At 28.7% G+C, this 21,555-nt stretch overlaps 2 protein-coding genes across 10 annotated transcripts in view; one reads left to right on the top strand and one right to left on the bottom strand.

The window, feature by feature from the left end:
- Window positions 1-72: 72 nt before the first annotated feature.
- LOC105456474 (general transcription factor 3C polypeptide 5) lies at window positions 73-5,694 on the top strand. 5 transcript variants are annotated; one of them, XM_011700538.1, is made up of 8 exons: window positions 73-422; window positions 1,260-1,325; window positions 2,342-2,497; window positions 2,578-3,133; window positions 3,230-3,805; window positions 3,984-4,192; window positions 4,949-5,132; window positions 5,208-5,694. In XM_011700538.1, the coding sequence occupies exons 1-8, from the start codon at window positions 270-272 to the stop codon at window positions 5,372-5,374; spliced, it is 2,067 nt and encodes a 688-aa protein (XP_011698840.1). In that variant the 5' UTR covers window positions 73-269; the 3' UTR covers window positions 5,375-5,694. The 5 variants fall into 5 exon arrangements, with proteins under 5 accessions (XP_011698840.1, XP_011698841.1, XP_011698842.1 ...); XM_011700540.1 differs by lacking the exon at window positions 73-422 and adding an exon at window positions 565-722; XM_011700539.1 differs by lacking the exon at window positions 1,260-1,325 and having other exon boundaries at window positions 77-422.
- Window positions 5,553-21,555, bottom strand: part of LOC105456473 — a 19,127-nt gene continuing 3,124 nt past the window's right edge. For 3 of the 5 annotated variants that reach the window (XM_011700532.1, XM_011700536.1, XM_011700533.1), the window contains 5 exons: window positions 19,214-20,100; window positions 13,649-14,001; window positions 9,376-9,536; window positions 7,880-8,064; window positions 5,553-7,262 (listed from right to left, as the gene is read on the bottom strand). In XM_011700532.1, coding sequence (XP_011698834.1) covers window positions 6,966-7,262; window positions 7,880-8,064; window positions 9,376-9,536; window positions 13,649-14,001; window positions 19,214-19,309 — 1,092 coding nt within the window. In that variant the 5' untranslated portion in view covers window positions 19,310-20,100 and the 3' untranslated portion in view covers window positions 5,553-6,965. The remainder of the gene's footprint in view (window positions 7,263-7,879; window positions 8,065-9,375; window positions 9,537-13,648; window positions 14,002-19,213; window positions 20,101-21,555) is intronic. The other 2 variants (XM_011700537.1, XM_011700534.1) reach the window with 1 other exon arrangement.

The raw sequence follows: 21,555 nt of genomic DNA on the forward strand, positions 1-21,555 counted from the left end.
TCTTGTCCACATTTTATTTTCGATTTTTTACCCAAAATAATTAATATGCAAACAAAATAAAAATAGATGCAAAAATTAGCAAACGACTAGCAATCGAATGACATATTCGAAATTATTGAAATCGTTAGTTCGACAGCTGGCTTCATACCGGTCCATTCCCCTTCCATGTACTGTAAGTTCTATGATGCAAGGCAAGATGAGTTGTTAGGTTATGCACAAAATAGTGTTCAAAAGAACGTGATTTGAGAATTTGAAGTAATAAATATAATATGATGAGCGAAGTGAGTGATCCGAGTGATCCGAGTGATACCGAGATGTCCGACAAACAAGATGACAAGGATGCAGACTTTAATGTAGATGATTATTCTCATGAAATCGACAGCGATGACTCCTATACTGAATTGCCGGAGAATAACATTAACGTATGTCTAAATGCCTTATTAAATGTTTACTTTAATCTCCCTGCCTTAAATTTTGATAAAAATGTACTGATTCGATTCCATTTTGTATCACATGATACTGTGAAAGAAGGAATTAAGCTGATATTTTTAAAGGTTAGGAAATCTATTGTATGTACCGATGGAATACAGCGATATGAGCACGCGTTACGTGCGAATTAGCACAATATGAAATTTGAAACAATAGAAATAGTGAAATATGCAAATGTAGTGACAGAGAGAAGCATCTCTGGTAGTGAGAAGAATAATCGATTTTGATTCATGGTGAATTTTCTTAAATCTTAAATCTTAAGTCTCATTGTAGACGCCGCTTAACATACACCCTAATGCATTCGTTTTATGCATGATTCTTGTTAACTAATCGGTGAACAACAAGAATAAAATGATACATCATACGCATAATGCATAAAACAGAACGCACCCATAATTAATAACAATTTTTGAATTTGCCATGTATGAGAAGTTGAAAATCATACATCATACATGTGGGCGTATGTTTGTATATCCACATACATATTTATTTAATTCCTCTTTACCTTCAATTTTGATAAAAATATATTATTTGATCATATTTTGTATAAATATATATAATAGTTAAGATTTAAAAAACAAATAAATTTAATAATAAAATAAATTAGAATTTATTAGATACCAAGATCCAACTATAGAAGACGCTCTCTCTTTATTTGTGTTACTCACTTACGCGGTCAAATTAATATTTTGTTTATTATACGTGCCTCTAGCACTCGTTCTCACTCAATACATATACCGGTTATTGCGACAAATATTATTATGCCTCAGTCGAGCTGGTTATTAAGATGCCCACCCTGGAAGTCGGGAAGTCCTAAGGATCAAACCCTGGCTGAGGTAATATTTTTCGCAATAAGTCCTTTGCAATATTTTAAGATGCTTATAAGTATTGAATTAAAAATTGATAATCTCGTTATAAGATGAACTTGGTCTATTCCAACTTCAGCTAATAATTGCGCGTTGCAAGTTCGACATTGATGTGGTGCGCAATTTAAATGGCTGAACAATGGATTTACAAATTTATATAGAATTTATTAAACATCATGATCCAGCCGTGACCATAGAAGACGCTCTCAAATTTATTTGTGTTATAAATTTGTGTTATAAAGTTGTTTATTTATTTATTTCTACTTTTATATGTGTGTGTATTAATATACAGGGTGATTCAAAAGTCTGGATATAGTCGAATATCTTATAAACAATGCAATTTTGAAACAAAAGTTGCAAGGTTTAAAAAAGCACATTAATATCCATTTGACATTGGATGACATTATTATCCAATATATCTTAGAGACAATATTAATATTATAGATGATATTTGAAATTTCATCAATCAATAACTTGAAAAGTACTTTAAAAAATTGAAACTCTTTACTATAATAATAAAAATGTCTTGATGCTACAATAATTGCAATGAAAAAGAAAGGAGTTTTATTTTAGTTGACTTTGACTTGATTTTGGCAACTCTACTCAATATTAAATGACTATTATATATTGTTCATTGCACAAACTTTTAAATCTTACAACTTTTGTCTGAAACTTTTTTCAAAATTGCATTGTTTATAAAATATTCCATTGTATTTTTAGTGCCAGACTTTTGGCGCATCATATATACATGTGAATATAACTGTTACGTGCATATACAATTATACATATAAAGAGTTACAGTGTAAACATTTAGTTACAGTAAAAGCTATTATATATTTTTTATTTGTTTAAACTAATTGTAAGAATTACGTTTTGTCAATTTACTTGTCATTCTATATTCTAATTTTTTTTACAATTCTATGAGTTTATAATTGTATTATTGATTATGTACAGATTATGCATAGAATTTATTTGTCTTATTACAGATAAAAGTAAATAATTCACAAGATGGCAAATATGCAGGCCCAGTAATTTCTGGACACAGAGTCAACAAGAAACTGATATGTATTAAATATCCAGGAAACGTAGTTAATGTCGATAAAGCTATTGAAACGTTGGGTGGCATTAGTTCCATATCTATGGTATAATACTGAATAATGAATACTATATTCATTACTATATTTAATTATATTATCCAACCATATGTTTTATTATTTAACAGACTGTAGATGTTCCTAACAGAAGATTAGAACTGCGGTTCAGACCTGATGATGGTTACAGCAAGCCTACTTGTGGAGACAGACATAGTACAAATGGTTTCTTACTTAGAGTTAGAATAAAGAAGAATAAAGTGACACAAGTCAAAAGTGCTGTCACGGAGCTTATAGAACCAAAATCTATGGATATTACAGACTTGAAAGCTACTTCTTCAAGCATAACTCAGGAAGCTCTTGGTACATCCCATTCAAAAAATGAACAGATTAATACAACATTTGATATTGTAAGAGAAAAGGATAATCACAAAGACAATGTTAGTGTTGATAATATGATTAATCAAGAAGAAGATTATGATGTTAATGAAAAAGCAGCTGTGAAAAAATATACTGCAAATAATGAAAACTTACATGATACATGCATAGAGAAGAGTTCGTCAAAAAGAAAGACAGATATATTTACTTTTGACAATAATAAATATGAAAATATATCTCAAGAGACAGATTACGAAGTACCGCACTTAAAAATATTAGGCAGAATAGAGACTGAATTCAAATTTACCAGTATGTTCTATATAAATTATACTAAAAAAATGTTGTTTCTGTATTAATTTTTCTTATGTTACATATACTAAACGTATTAATGTCTTTCCTCTTTAGATTTATGTGATTTTCAATATGTACCAATGACGCAGAGCAGATCAGATCCAAGAAAATTGGAGTGTATATACGATTTGATTTATCCAACGGGTATTCCACTTTACTCTTGGTTGAAGAACGATGTACCTTACTTTCTACCACCAGCTGTCTTCAGCAGAATGGACACAATACAACAGTATATACCAAAAACTGAAATAGATTCGAACTCAGAGAACGTAATTGGTAAAAACAAAAAATGTCAAGCGGGTTTTCACAATTATATATACTTTTCTACATCCGAAGTACCTGCCGCGGCACCAAAAGGCATCGAAACCGCTATGAAAGTAAAGTTTCTTCAGAACACGCACTTAGAAAAAGTACGTCAACTGTTCGAAGAGCGTCCAATCTGGTCAAAAAATGCCATTATGTATAAGACACAATTTACGTCTGAACAACTGAAGATATTATTACCATCAGTAGCATATTATTTTATGACCGGACCGTGGCGAATTATGTGGGTAAAACTGGGCTATGATCCAAGAAAGGATATTAATGCAAGAAAATATCAGACATTAGATTATAGATTAAAAGCTATGCGTAAGTTATATCATTTTTTTATTGTTACAGATATATGTGTGTGTGTGTGTGTGTGTGTGTGTGTGTGTGTGTGTGTGTGTGTGTGTGTGTGTGTGTGTGTGCAATATATATATATATATATAAAGTACTTCATTTAACATAAAAGATATTTTATAAAATTAATTTTTGTGATTTGTAGATGGATTAGGATCAACTGTCAAGTGTAAAAGAAATTATTCAAATTATACATTGCCGTACAAATCAGCACCTGTTTCTAAACAGAAACCTGCAGTACTAACTGCTACGTTGAATCAAGAACAAAATTTGAAGAAAGAACGACATTTATACGAGAATGTGTATATATACCGAGAAGGTATGGTACCTCCTTCCCGACAAATGTTTTATCAGGTGTGTTAATAGTTTTCTCTGTATGTTATAAAGATAAAATAACATAATAAATATTTAAGACATAAAATATTTGAATAAATTATGTAATTAAACAGTTAAATAGTTGGAAGTAAAACATTCAATCTTCAAATTTGAATAGTTCAAAGAAAGTTAATTGATTTATTCAATTTGATCGTTTTAATATTTTGAATTTTAAGCAAAATTTAAATGATAAAATTTAATTTAAATAATATTTATTAATTGCATTTAACAAAAGTCGACGCTTAGTAAACGATTTTCGCCGATTGAATTATACTTTTAAATCTAGAAGAATATGTAGTCCTATTTCAGCGAACAAAATTTTCAATAGTTCCAAGATAAACATTTTTTTGAATCCGATTGCTGCCAATAAAAAATAATTTTTGTTTTTTTTTATCTGATGTTTAAAACCTTGTATCCGTGATGCTGAAAATCATTCCGAGATCTCAGACAGAGAAAGAATTAACAAATCATATTTGAACAATTCAGCCATTGACTAATCCGATTGGTCAATTCTTTTTCTATCTGTGATCTTGGAGCAATTTCCAACATTGTAATAAAAGGCTTAACAGACAGAATTTCTAATTCGAATATTCGAACTTTCATTCTCGAACAATTTGGAGCAATTCTGGACTGGTTAAAATATAGCCTCGAAATTAATCTAATTCGCCCTGTTCAATTATACTGATTCCACGCGTGAACAACATTATAAATTATTATCTCCGTTTTGTTATTAAGTATTGCGACGTCCTAGTAGGAGAAATACAGGAAATGTTGGCAAAACTTCCTGATCCTTTACCTGGTATAAGATGTCACGAGAAAAGAGGATGGCTGCCAAGTGGCTTTGACGTACAGTGCAGAGAAATTTTAAATAAACAAGTACGAGCTGTTTTGAGAAAAAGGATGAATATTCCTGAGGATCGTACGTATTTCGATTTTAATTTGTTAAAAATAAAATTATTTATTTATTGAGGATAAACTTATATTTTTATTACAGATCCAACATCGCTTCCACGGAAACGGAACCATGGCATTAAATTAAAATATAATAAAATAATTAATAAAAGAACAAAAAAAGATACAACAAATTCTACAGAAATTCAGGCAAATATTCCTTCTACTTCGAAATCAACAATAGAACATGATAGAACAATAGATCATTAATAATGAAAAAGTTGAGTCTCGAATCCAAATGATGAAAATTATAACTATGTAAAAAAAATTTCTGAAATTATATATTTCTGCTAGCTTCATTGAAAATATTAATATATTATATTCTAATACTTAACATTTGTTTACAAAGCATTGGATATAAGAAGTGTTAAGTTTATACATACATATGTAATATATATTAAAATAAATAAAATTATCCTCAACTAATAATCAAAGAATTTCTTCAAGTATTATATGTAGACTTATATACATTGTCTACCCGACTGTACACAGCTGCGCGAATCATAATAAATGAATATCTACATATCGCACTCTTGCTTTAAAAATGACGCAACTTGAAAAACGATGATTTTCGAAAACGATGAGTTATTATTAAAATGATTTGTTTCGAAGGCTTAGACATTTGAACTTTAAAACTTCGATACTTCAATCTTTGAAGAGTCAAAATTATTAATTTAATATAGCTAATAATAATAGTACATGAATATATTTTTCGAAACTTCGAAGTTAATTTGAATCTTCAAAAATAACAATTGTTACCCTAATTGTTACCATAAACAAGTAGTTAGTAAACATTATTCTATCAATCATCAAAAGTGAACTAACTGAACTTCATAAAGATATCAAAATTATCATAATTCAAAAAAGGTAATTTTTTAAAGACTGCGTTCGAAAATAAAAAACAAAGTGAAGAATGACAAAAATGATTTTTTAATGTTTTTAAGAATTTTGCCGATATTATTTGATTAGTAAATTTTCTGTCAAATTGAAAAAGAGTTTTCTCCCCTTTTCTGAGAAATTTAATTTTTTATCATTTTTTAAATCGCGTCCCTTTTGAAACAAGGTGCGATATGATGCATTCAATCTGAGAATTGAAGTGCAAAGGCATACATGGCGTCTGTAAACTTTATCTTCGTCTTATATTAAAAAAAGTAATTTACATAATAACGCTATCTACAGAGTGTTTACTATCTGCAAATTTTTAAGGGATTTCTTTTTTATCCATAAAAATCGAGAATTTTCATGGAATTTTATTAGTATTCAGAGAAATTTTTAGAATTTTATTTAAATTTAAATTCTTTTTTTGAAAACATTGTTTTTTTCATTTTTTTTTTTTTTAATGATGTAAAATGTTGACAATCAATATGCAATAAGTATGGCATACACATTCACGTATATTCATATACATTCTCATGTCGAATTTTTCTTTCAAAAAATCAGAGTGGTTATAGAAGACAATATATAAGAGAGAGATACAGAAGAGAGTAGCTCATTGATACCATATTGTAGTAAGTCTATCCTATAGATTTCTCACGTACCAATTGTAAAAAAGGATAATCTCACGAAATCCCTGTCTTGTACGAATTTATAATATACAATTTGTTTGCACTGCTTGCAATTTATTTCAAAGTTGCAGTTATAAAATTCTCCAATCTTGCTTGAATAAAAATACCTGGAAAATCCAGGAATTCTAATGACATTTTTTTATAGAATTCAGTAAACACCCTGTTGTCTACTTTAGGTACATCATCGCTTTAAACTTCGAAAAAAATGGCCAAGCATAAATTATAATTTGTTTAAACTAAAGATGCGCCAGTACTTCAACAGCAGCTACCGGCGGCGTTTGATCGCCACTGAGAATAACCGGTTCAGATTCAGTTTGGACAATCCTAACGAGATTTGCGTCCTTCTTCGAGGACACTAAAGTAATATTAGGCGCGACATTGGACTCCGCGCAATAACTCGGCGGTCGACTCTCTCTTGCTGTACCAGGAGCCATGATACTTCCCGCATTTGATCTGTAAGTCGGTGGCGGCGACGATGTGGGCTGCAATCGGTCCAATAACAATAATCGAAGTCTATATTCTTGCATACTAGCCTGTAATAATAAAATATACGGTTTACATGTTATATGAATTTTTCAGAAATATAAAAATTATATTTGAAAGCTTGAATCTTTTTTTCCAGAACATTGATTTTGTAACTTTAAGAAAAAGCGAAAGATTTCATGTGAATTTCAAATCCAACAATTGTAACATTTTGAAACTTTTTCGCAAAATTAATGAAAAAACAAACATGTAATAAAATTCAACATATGCATTATTGTTGAAAAGTGAACATATTTTTCTTAATACTGGAATTAAATTAACATTAATTTTTTTTTAATTCAATTTAAAATTAATTTTTTAGGTAAAATCATTTATTTCATTATTTATTTCAACTTTCAAATTATTTGTAATATATATTTTTGTAATTAAGCAAACTAAAATTCCATTCCATTAATAGAAGAATGTAGTTTTGTTGTGTATTTAGCTTCTAAGATAGAATTCACCAAAAGCCTTTCTCTCTGTATCTTAATTACTTATAATTCGAAAATTATTGATCAAATTAGATAATAAATTTACTTTTAAATCAATTATGGAAGTAATTATTTAATATGACCAAATAAACTTTTAATAAAATGTTCACTTAATGAAATTTTCTTTCAGTATATACTTGATAACTTGGTGGCGGCGTTCTAAATTGAAATTCCGGATAGATCATAGCAGCATACGGATGTATTGGTCTCGCAGGTGGTATTCTACTAGAAATGCTTGTGAATCCAAATAAACTGCCACAATAATCTTGATTAGTTAGTCGCCACGCCACTGCACTCACCAATACCAGAAGCACTCCTATACCTGTAATAAAAAATGCATTCTGTAATTACAATACAAATAAAGCGATTTATAATTTTCATTTATCAGTCTATAATGGTTTAAATAACTAAGACGTAAACTGCTTTTTGCGTAAAAATAGAAAAAAAACGGGCAAACAAATTTCAATGGACTATTATCCCTTTAGCCAGAAGACAGCGGCATCTATCCGTTTGTCTATTCATTCCTCCATTTGTTCCTCGAGTCATTATTCCCTCGATCTCACGGTTTTTGCGTGTGTGAGTGTACAACATCAATCTCTGTAAGTAGCGTTCCCTCAGTGTGAGAAGCATTCTGAACGGGTCGCAGCTTACATGCCCACGTTTAGAAAGTAACTGTTGCGAGCTCGAGTTTCCCTATTCTCTCCTCTCTCTTTCTCGATCTTGCTCCATGCCACGTGCAGTTGATCGCTATGACAATCTGCACGTTACGTCTGCCTATTCTTTAGCAGTTTCTGATTACGGATTTCAAGAGTTTATCATAATTCCGTAATTAAAAAAGAATTAGTATTTTCCCGCGAATAAATAAAGTATTTATATTTCTTTTCCACAGCTCTTTCTCTATATAGTACGGTCCATAAGTTTTAAGACAAAAATCATATAAAATAAAGAATACGTCAGAAAAATATTTTAAACATTTTTTTATTTAAAATAGGATCCTTTCTATAACCAATGTGACCACCAACCAACATGAAGAAAATTACAAAACAAAAATATTAAATAGCGATATAAAGATTAAAAATAACAGTCGAGCAGTGTATTGATTATCTATAAAAAATCTTATTTTGAATAAAAAAAATAAACAAAATATTTTTTTGATATTTTTCTTTACTTTATATGATTTTCGTCTCAAGTTATTTGAATCAAAAATTATTCGAAATTCAGAAGAAATCGCCGAATCAGATTACGAATGGAACAAGAATTGATCCAAAAATATGTATACATACTTATAAGTATACATACTTATTTTTGGGCAAAAAATCAAAATCACCGTTAAAACATTTTTCAAAGATAAAACTTTAAAAAAGCTGTTTGTAAAATCTCTTCATGTCATGAAATATATGTTGGATTTTTACATCATTCTAACCACGTTGATTGATTGTGACACTTGCTGTATCAACGATGGACAAGTAAAAGAAAATATATATTTCAAAATATAAAAAGTCTTTCTCCAGTATGAAACATAAAGTCTTTTTATATACTCTTTCCAAAATAAAATTACTTTCAAGGTTCAATTGCTAAGCTACCTTATTATTATAACATTAACGATGATATTAAGGAAAGTGCATTTATTTACCGGACATAAATATTCCTAAAAGATGATCACGACCAGAAGCTTTGAGAGCGCCAAGGAGAGTGCCTGCACCGGCGCAGACTAGACCTACAAAGCCGACACCCAATATAGACCAGCGTACTGGCGGGGAACCCAAACCGCAACACTGTTTTGGTACCGTGTCCCTGCAATGCAAAAGATAAGAGATACATGTTCGTTGAATAACCCAGTGACATATACTCGTGACAAGTTATATGACGCGATCGCCATACGTATATAATTATTACATCATATAGCGCTAACCATAAGGCTATATAGTACATTATATAGATCACGGATTATTTTAAATAATATGCACATTGATCATAAGATTCAAACGAAAAATCCGAGCAAATTATATGTGATCAAATTATTTCAACAGTTTCAAGTAGAAATATTCATGCTATAAATTTGAATAATTCGAGATCGATCTGTTCGGTCAAACTGATTGAACTAGAGTCAAATAGTTCAGACACTCAAGGAAAAAATTCGAATAAAAATAATAATCATTACAAACAAACAATAATAATTTTAGGTCATTCTTGGAATTGAAGTTGTTCAAGTTGTTTAATTAAATAAAAATTACGAGAATTATATCATCTAAATCATACTCGTACTATGATTTACTAAAGTAGTTCATACATTTTGAGAAGCACGCGAGGATTCATGTTTTTTCTTACTCAATTTAACTTGCTAAATCCAAAAATCTTAAAGTTGTCCTAGTATCCGGAAAATATCCATGTCTACGAATTTTTCTTTGTTTTTATAACAAATGATTTTTTTGAAAATTAATTTTATCATTTGTCCCCCTTTAGACTATAACTTTTACTTGAAACATTTTTTCGCGTCTTTTATACTTTTCGATGCAAAAGTTAAAATGTATGTACATAACTTAAGATAACTTAAGATTCTCAAGTCCTGATGAGAAAGAATGAGAGCTTAGGTGACATGGAAACATTTTTTTATAAAAACAAAGATAAATTCGCAGACATGGTTCAACAAAGTGATAAAATCAACTGCTGCTTTTCTCTGTTTAAAACGTGAAAAAATTATTTTCCGGAACTAAGAAGATTTTAATTACGATTTTTTAATTCAGCAAGTGAAATTGAGTAAGAAAAAAGGTGAACCTAATGTTCTCCGCATGCTTCCCAAATCGCCTAAAATGCATGAACTCCCTTTGTGTTCACTAAGTATTTTTATGTAGAAACGACGTGTAACGTGTTAATAACATCCAGATAACTATGCATCAACACTATTGATAAAAATATTCAAAGCTATATTTCTATTAGGAATTTTTCTAATTTAATATTTAATATAATTTAATATTTCATGACATGTTGTTTATATTATGATTTTTTATTAAATATATTATTTTGTAATCTAACATTTAATATATCCACAATATGCAATACACATGTGACAAATGATCATGTCAAACAATCTATTTGTTCACTATATTGAATGTTGGATGAAATTTTGTTTAAATCAAAACTTACGCTACAATAATTATCTTTCAGATGTTTATTTCTTAAAAATACATGCAATGCTTTTTGAATGATTATTTTACATTTATGTCTATTTTAATAATTTTATAACCTAATACCAACCAAAATTTAATTGAATATTGGTACGTAAATATTGGCATTTTGTAATGCGTATGACAAAATCAGTCGAATTTTTTGTTCGTTTATAATTATTTGCAGGGTAGAAAAAAATAGTTTTGTGTTTAAAAATGTTTTGTGTAAAATAGTTTAAAATAGTAATAAAATAAATTTTATATTTTTTATGTTTAACTTCCAATATACACTATTATAACATTGTTTGATTTCTCTAACATGATAAATTTTATTTTATTACAATAGCATTCTTATACACTTAACCATTTTGGATTTTCCATTTGCCTTGTTTTTTTCTCACTTGAGTTTTTCAATAATTAATACTGAAAAATTAAGAACGACTAATTTATAATCCCAACTGGACTCAAGAATGAGGCTGGCAATTTGCTTCAAAAGCTTCAATATCGAAATCTTCGAAGTTTTAAAATATCGAAGTTTCGATACTTCATCTTCAAAAAATCAAAAATTATGTAATTATAATTTAATATATAGTTTATAGTAATAATACTATAAAAATTTTGTTTTAAAGGTGTTTAAGGCTTTGAAGGTGTTTTAAACTTTGAAAATTCGGAATTAATTTCGGAGATTCGAATTCTTTCGAAACTTTAAATCTTTGAAAGTATCAAAAATTCAAGTCAAAAGTAAATCCTATCTGAGAGATTGAGAGAAATTTTGATAAAGATAATTCGAAATAAAACCGAAATTTTTGTGGTTTAAATTAATTATCACATAATTAATTTAAATATATAATACGCACTAAATAGCATGTCGAATTCTTATTAACCGACTTTAATTATCAATTTTATTAGCAATAAAATAGTAATTTATCTAAAATATGCATAAATTGTGGATAATTAAATTCACACATATGTATACCTATTTAAAAACTTACTTAAGGTTATTCTTGACAAAAATTATAATTTTTTCATTTGTTTGTAATTTTTTTGCAGGGTGAACAAAAAGCACTTATATGGACAAATTGTGATTAACATTGTTAAACAAAAAATTACACATGAACAAAAATAATTATTTTTCATAGTTTCTTTGGCGAAAAATATGATTTTGTTTACTAAACCCATGTTCCGTTATACACTAAAAATCTATAGTTACGTCACATACCTATATGTATAAATCTTTCTATAAATTATTATATCACGTCACAATGTGAAAAAGAAGGGGTTGCGATTTGGGCCATTTTTGGCTCCCCTCTGAATTCAAATGAAACTAGACGGAAAATTTACCTCCATACATCTCATAATTCCTGTGTCATAATTCCTTAAAAGGATATAATCCTAAATTTCATCATTTATGAATTATTACATTTTGAATTTGAGCGATTTACAGGAGATTTGGCACTTTTAAATAATTGAGGTTTCTTTTAACAATGTTCCTGAAATTGCCACTTCACCAAACTTTCTCAAAAACTTGCCTAGGGTATCACCTAGAATATAGAGATCAAGAGATGAAAGCGATGCAAGTGTGCGTACACTGTCATCCAGCGCGTTGAATTCACGATGCGCTACTTTCACACGCATCTTTAGTAGTTCAAGACCTTTTAAAGAGCTTGCAGATTCGAATTAACGATCATTTTATGATTCAAAATAGATAAGTAAATAAGAAAAAAAATAATGATTCTATTAGTTTTAAAATATTAATTCTATAGATCGACTTATTAGAAAAGGAAGAGAAAAAAGTGGTGTTTTACTTTGTGTGCTATAACATTTTTATTAATAATAAAGATATACATAAATTTATTTGTTATATTCATTAATGTCTATTTCGATTTAAAAAGAAATTACTAAATATGATACGTTCATTTTTACACAAATGTGTTATTCTCATGATAAAACATATAGTGTGACATCAAAGGGTTATACTATAAGGGTTAATCAAACGTACAGTGTGGCATCAAAGGATTAATTATATTATTCAAACTTAAAGGTTTTTCATCACTAATTTGATATCACAATTCAAATCACTATTTTGATAAATTCAAAATATCGGAATCAATATAACAAATATCAAAATTTAAAAATGTGTTCGAATTTTCCATATAATTTAAATTTAAATTATATTGATTAACTTTAACATCAGATTAGTATTCAGCGACATCCTTTGGTATATATTAAATTTAAAAATCATTTGATAGATCCTTAATGACTTATAAACTATAAATTGCAACTTTGATGCACTAGAATATTAATTTTAATCATATCTCATCATAATTAATATCTCTCTAATTATAATTAACACAACAAATTTCTCTTAAATCTCAATAATAAACTTAATTTTGATTGCAAAAAAATGTCCTGAACATGTTATATATCGTAGTTATACTAGTTACAGTATGCTACAATGTGTTTGTGCGTGTGCGTGCGCATTAAAATAGATAAATCTTTTTGCAACTTTAACTGCAAATTTCCCGAAATTGTGACGTGATAAAGTAAAGTTTGATAAACAGAATCATATTCATTGCCCAAGAAATTATTACGTCGGGAAACGATTATCATTTTTATGCTTGAAAAAGTTATTTTTTGTTGAACACTAATATATGATCATTGATCAAGTTATACAAATTTCATAAAAATGAGCATTTCAGAGGCACATCTTAAGAAAAACTCGATAAAAATATTGAGACTTACCTGCCGAAGGCGGACACGCTAGTAGGTACAGGGAAGGGCAAACCGAGGCTGAGACCTCTGAGATTCAAGTGCGGGGGCGGAGGGTGAAGGAAACCTCTAGCGGGTGGCACTAGTGGCACTCCTGGTGCGGTTGAAGCTGTCTGGCAACCTGGTGTGGCGGCGGGATACGTCGGTATGGAGCAGGATCTCAGAGCACGACGATGCTGTCTGCGTATCCGTCGTTCTCGTCTACGCGCGTCTCGGATGCCGTTGGAAACTTCCTCGATCTGGTTCGCCGTGGTCGGCCCGTTCTGGAGGGCCAACTCTGTCTGCGCCTCTGTCGAAGTGAAGGACCGAGCATTGTCTCGTGCTTCCTAAAACATAAACAAGCTATGGATTTGAGCAATTCGATTCGATCTAACTGTGATTTTTTATTGCAAATTGTCAACTTGTTGTTGTCAGATTTTAATATACATAAGTAAGTACAATATATTTGTGTGAAGTATACGACAAACTCCGCGTAAAACATACAGCATATGACAATTTTTTTATTATTAAAATTTTCTTTTTTTTATATATCTAATGAAAGATAAGACATGTGTAGAAAATTAATTTTAATATTCTTGTCTAAGTTTAGATACAACCTGTGAAAAATGCATTTTCATTAAAATGAACAATAAGTTCGTGATTTTAGTGTATGTTTAGTTATATAAATAGAGTCAGCGTAAAAACTTTCATCTGTTAGATTATTAAAACATTCAATAAAACAATGTACGCGCACGCGTATATATGTGTGTGCAATTGAAAACAATACGCATTAACTATCCTAATATATCACTCTAAAATAGATATTTTTCAGTCCATAAGTTTTTTATTGTACAAACTATACCTTACTGTAGAAAAAAATATAATAAAAAAATATATGAAACTTTTATTTCATATAGAAAAATTAAAACTATACAATTTGAATAAAGAATTACAATAGTATATACATAAAATATTTTTAATTTAACAGATTAATATTCAAATAAAAATCTTACTATAAGTTTATTAAAATATTCATTAAAATTGCAGTAAAAATAAAAAACAAAAAAATCTTTATTTTATTAATTTATTATATGATTTTAGTTAATCAGGGTTATTGCTTGTTTTTAAAATATAATTTTTGCATGTGTGAATATATGAATTTTCCTATCAACTATCAAATAAGCATTCAGTACTTTTAATATTCCTTAATCAAAGATATTGTGTATCAACGTGATATATGTAAATTGTATTATTTTTATAATAATTTAAATTTTTCAATTACTTCACATAGCGATTTCGATATTATCGCTCACAATTTACGTTTTTCAAAATTATAAAATCAACGTAAAAAATAAAATAAAATCAAAAACACAATAATAATAAAATATAAACAACACATATACAAGCATATACAAACATGCCAATTTTATTTCCAAAATGATGTTTGCGATCAACAATTCAATAATTCCATGAATTAAGTTCCATAAAAGGAATATAATCTTGTATTTCCTTGCGTCCTTTGTAACATTTACGTGGTTAGTTTAAGATTTCTTTTCTAAAGATGTATTTAGAAACAGAGGAAGTGAAATGCGCTAACTCGCATATATTGTATTCAAGAGTTATAATAATATAAAGCAATGTATCTCGTGTGTTCTGTATTGTACGTATCCATCAAAGAATTAAGGCTCACAATCAAACGAAATGTTTAAATAAATTATATGATTAAACTGTTCAGAGTTTAAAGAAATATTTAAACGTTAATTCGAACAATTCAAACGGAAGTAATGATCTATTTTGATTGATATAATTCAGTGAGAGAATAATAGATTGTTGAAATAGTCCAATATTAAAGAAAATTTCAGAAAAAAATCATATCTATAGAAAATAAACAGTTTTTCAATTTGTTTCATCTCAGATCTAAGATCAGATCTAACAGATTGAACAGCGATAATTTAAAAAATTAACTTAAAACATATTAATTTTTTTTTTAATTATTTTTCTATAAATGTTACAGATAATACTAAAATAATAAAATTTCATATTTCTCGTACTTTTTTCAACAAAAATAAAACAATTGATCTTTTTTGTATAATTTTACTATTATTCACAAAAATGAAACATTTTTTATGCGTCTATTTATTTATTTATTTATTTTTTTGTTTTAATAGAAAAAAAATAAACCGTATTATTAATGTAAAAAAAATGAAAAAAGCAAATAAGTAAATTATTCTAATCTATGTTAATTGTAAGTAATAAATAATTCTTTGAATATATAAATAATTTGAATATATAAATTTTAAACAACTAAAAATATAATATTAAGGAAGAGAAAGTGCAGTTCCGAAATTATAGAACATAATTACCTGTCTTCGTGTGATTCTTTTCATTACTAATAATGAATTAACATATTTAAATCATTCTTTTTTTTATTCTTTTTTTTATATAATTGGCTACATTTTAATCCATGCCTTCTCTAAATAAGCTTTTTCTATATTTTAATTAAAAATTGAAAAAGATCAGATTTTTTCTTGCAATTTTGATTATTCGTAACTTTTGATAATATCATAAGTTTTTAAAACTGAATGATCACAGTTAAACATAGTAAAAAAAATTATAAAATATTGATTTCACGGGAAAAAATACATACGAGCAAAAAAATCATAATTTTGAAGGATTTTTTTATTTCAAGGATTTTAACTATTTGATGCGCGCGCGAGAATTAGTGATGAGAAGAAGAATAGAATTCTTCATAGAATATTATGATTCTAAGCTCAAAACTATACAAGAATTATTTTATAACTAATGGAACCGTAGAATTGTAGAACGTATTTAACTTCTTCGTCTCGATATATAAATAAAAGCGTTAGCTCTGATCCTTTCAAATTTATATATTTTTATGCAAAAATATTTTTTTGCAAAAAAATCAGAATTCTTTCTAGAACTCATATAAAACTAGAAATCTATGAAATTTGATAAAAATTATTAAATAAACTTCTATGAGACAAAGTGAAACATATGTAAACGTGGCGTTTCAGTCCATTCTGAAGCAATAACTTATTTAAGAGGCGGAACTATTTGTTTAATTTATAAAAGATTATAGAACTATTTAAAATTAGAATTCTCAATAATTAATGAGTTTTTGCATAACGGCACGTCAGCTCCTTACATAATATACATTTCCTGTAATAATTTCTTGTTTTTTGTTTGTCTATTTCTATTTATATTATAAATCAAAGCTACGAGTAAAGGATTTAATATCACAATATATCGATATGAAAAGTTGAAGAAGATTGTTTTGAAAAATAAAATAAACTTAAAGTACTGTTTATACTCATGTTTCATATTTCATTGCGTCATTGATCTTTTCAAGTTTTCAATAATATTTTCATCAGTTTGTACGGACTATTTATCATTTTTATTCACATCTAATATTTATTAACATTTTATAGCCACAATAGCTTAGTTTAGACTTATAAAGTACATTTTATCGTTCTGTTTTATTTTTTCTTCTAATATGTTTTATTTTTAGCATAAGCTTTCGTAAATAAATTGGAAAGAATATTGGGAATATAAACAATATGATTTAATTATAATTATAAAATTAGAAATCTCATTTGGCATTAAATTTGCGTGATCTCAGACGTATTGTACTGATTCTCGCAAGGATAACATATACATGTCTAATCTCTTTTTCTAGGAACTTAAATTCAAAAATCATGTTTATATGAGAAAGATCCCCGGATTTTTTTAAACTTTAATAGTAAAAATGCGTTCGGGGAGATGCTGTTAGTGCTATATGTGTCATTCTATCTTTATCACTTATTAGTATGTAAAACAAGGAATGACAAACAGCATCTCCCCGAACGCAGCCTAAGTATGTTCTATGACCTAAAGAGAAAAATGTTATATAAACATAGGTCCTAAAATGTTTATAGCAAAAATATGAAATCTGCAAGAAACAATTTTCCACCTTTTTGCCATTAATTTACATTTCAAAATGCTGTGCACATGTTAATACAAGCTTCAATGTAATATTGAATCTTTAGTGCCGAGCCGCCCGAGCCACGACCGTGTCTCCTGATTATCACTAACAACTGGATCTACAATGTGCTCTGTGCATTCTTGCTTTTTACCACTTTTTACCACCCATGCTTTTTTGCCTCTTATATTCTGATCCTTTATTTTCATCCAGAATAAATGTTGATGAACTTTGGAAGAGACAGGAAACACATGACAAGAAACACGATTGTTAATAAAACGGTCTCAAAAAAGGAAAAAGTCAAGAGGTAAAAAGCAAAAACCAGGAAGCAAAGAGCACATTGTAGATCCAGTCTAGTAAAAAAATAAGGCTACATTTATGAAAAACGACGTTTTCAATTCTTGTAACAATAATGTATAATTATATATGAAAATCCACATGCTATTTGAAAAACCGTTTTTCAACGTCAGTTCAATTGTAGTGTTATAGATAAGCATGTGTAAACTCAGGTGAAAAATTGTTTCTTGTAAATTTTATATTTTTGCTATAATATATATTATTTAATAAAGTATTTTAGGACCTACATTTATATAACATTCTTTTTTCTAGTTTTATAGAACAAATGTACTGTTAAAGTTTGTACAGAAATATGCATGGCTCGAAATGTGCAAAATTATAATATGCAATTATAAATACACAAGAAATTTTTTTTAAACAAACCCTGTTTAAAAGATCCAATAGAATTAAATAAGAAAAAACCTATACAATTCTATGATATTTTTGGTTCGTAAATATCAGATTTATATATTTTTTTCTCTATTTAGTATGTAATTTAAATGTCACTTTAAGTAATGTTTATCTTTGACCATAATTTAATCAAAATTGATATTGTATATCGTACAATGTTTTTAGTTTATCTATGATTTATTATGCAAGATTTTAATTTTAGAGATTTTGTGTCTTTTACATATAAATAATTTTAATATTTTTTACAAGTATAATAAATTAAGTAACAAATTATAATTTTCATTTTAGATTAGATAACTCGTTAAGTTATATAAAAAAACACACGTTCAAATTTGTATTTAAGTGTATTTAATGTTTAAGTAAGATATACTATATTAACCCGTAAAGGCTACGTCTCTTTTGAATGATTTTGTTTAACACAAAGTTTTGAAAACAATTACATTCTTTTTTCGAAAATTTAATATTACCAATTGATTGGTCAGAAAATTTTACATTGAGAAACACATTTTGCTTTAATTTTGTTTTTTATTTTCAGAAGATATAAAGCTTAAAAACGCTTGGTGCGAATTCGCACCCAGGTGTCCTTTACGGGTTAAGAAACGATAGAAATAGATAACTTCTTTATAATAGCTCAAATGTGAGTCCGATAGAAACGATAATTTCACTATAAAATTAGATAAAATTTTAATCTTTAAATCTATTTCTATCATTATCTATCTGATCTTTTAAGCAGAGAATTTGATATTATTGACTTTCAATCCTCTCTTCTAAAAATTTCTATCATTTGACCGGTTTACGCGCATGACACATCAGAAGAAGAAATGAAACGGTACCTGCATTTGGTTTGCGTTGCTCCTTACATTATCCACAGCGGCACCATCGACGGCAACGACGCTCACGGGTCTCGGGTCGGACGGGGCCTCGGCCATTATACGATCCTGAGCATTAGTCTCCGCAGTTGCCACTATGCAAGAAACCTCTTCGTTTCACAATATGATCTTCTCGCCTGGATTTTCTTTCTTGCTCCCTTTCGAAACGCGTTTTTCGTCCTCTTATTCCTCTTCAAACACTTCCGGTATTTTTAATATATTTTTACTCGGCTTCCTCCTCTCTTATTATCCATCCATCTCGCGTTTAATCTCGTGTTTTGTCATGATACGATTCGACACGAAACGGTTCTCTTTCACTCGCTCGATTTTAGTTCCCCTTTTTTCCCGTTCAAAGAGTCACAAACGTACGACGCTTGACTCGGTAACATTGATATTCGAGTGTGAAAGGTCGCCTGCGACATTCCTTTCTCTTTTCTCTTTCTTTTATCTTCTTCCCTTTCTTCCCGCTTCCTTCTCACAACGTACGACACAAGGTGCACAACTCGAAAACGTAACGACGAGTATGGCAATTTTCCGTGAAATGAATATATGAACACAATGGTAACGCACTCAACACAACACCCGTTATCGTCTATTGAACCATACGGCAAACCGGTCCGTCACGAAACTAGATCCTTTCTCCGCGCCGAATATCACTGTGCGTGTTAACGCACTCTTAACACAGCCTCCGGTTCCACAGTATTCCGCTAACTCGCCTGGGAGCGGCATCGTGTAAGGATAACGTGCTAGTTCTTGCCATCACGGAGTAAATCTCTCGTAATGTAACCGCGCACACGTTCCTTCCTAGCTGATCACTTGTTTCATCCACCACGATGATGATTCCGCACTATCTATAAAAATGTAAACTCTCTGTCATTATCTTGCGCGACACACAGCCTTTAATATCATAATTTACGTGTGCACGACATAAGAACACCGTAGAAATTTCTATGTCCTTTCAGACAGAGATGTTTCATTTTACTAATTTTACTAATTGTGATTCGTTTGTGGCGAAACCCACATAAAAGAAAATAATATCTCGAGCGCTCGAGTTAATCTTCTTCAAGTTATTGCTTCATTGGTTTGTATATTCTACTGGCAATTGTAAAAAAAAATTGCAACATGAGAAAGATTATTTCGTATTTTATCCTATGTCCTGCATATATTTAAAAAGATATTGCATACTGTTTAAAAAATAATGTTTGTCACTATGCTTTCTTTCTTCGCGAATATTCTATACTGAAATTCTATACTGAATATAAGTAATAATATATTAATATTATAAAGTTAATATACATATAATATGTTAATATACAATATAACTTACGTAGTATAATTACGTAGTAAGTTATTAACTCTTTTTATTTACCGTATCATTCATACTATCTTGTAACTGTAAAATTTGGAAGCTATATATTTTGTAATTGACCAACACTAAACACATCTTAATTTAAAAAAACGAACCTTCTCTATTTTTTTAAGTGTCAAACTTATATAAACTATATAAAACTTTTGAACTAAACATTATATAATACAATGGCATACATCATTATTGCGCGATCTGCGCGGATATTATTCTAATTCAAAAGATTTAAAAACAAAAATTATATATCATTACGACGCTAGGTAAAAGATAATTTTCAATACAATATTTCTACGTGAAAAATTTGTAATATTAAAAACATAAAACATTTTCTCAGACAAGAAAGCTGTTTTGAAGAAAAAAATTTATAAAAAGTTTTAATATATTATTTTCAACAACGAAAAATAGTTAAAATAGCACGAAAATTATTTGCAAAATATCAAGATTATTTTTACTTTAGATAAATTGTATTTTATTCATATTTAAACATACATCCATTTAGCACAGTCGGGAAAATTATAGCACCTACGGACATCTTTTATTTTAATGTTTAGGATTTTTAAAATTATTTCCTTTTTAATTTTAAATGTTGCTCATACATAATAAATATTTATGTAATTTAAGTAAAAATTTACAGTTTTCAAAATAATATTTTAATTTTTGTTTTTAAGAATTTTTTCCGTTCATAAATTATCTCTAAGTACAAAGGATAATTGTATAATCTATAGGAACAATGATTGTTGTATGTGAGAATGCACAAAATAAAATGCAAATTTAAATAAAGAAACAACTTTAAGATGATGCTGGAAGGTAGAAATTATCGACATTTGCATTCTAATGGATAACTCCGAAACGGTTGAACGGATTTGAAAACGCTTTTACAGGATTGAAATAAAGATAAAATGTAAGCGCACGAACTATAAATTTGTAGTAAAAACGAAAA

The sequence above is a fragment of the Wasmannia auropunctata genome, unplaced genomic scaffold (assembly GCF_000956235.1).
Source record: "Wasmannia auropunctata unplaced genomic scaffold, wasmannia.A_1.0 LD335660.1, whole genome shotgun sequence".
Taxonomy (NCBI): Eukaryota; Metazoa; Arthropoda; class Insecta; order Hymenoptera; family Formicidae; genus Wasmannia; species Wasmannia auropunctata.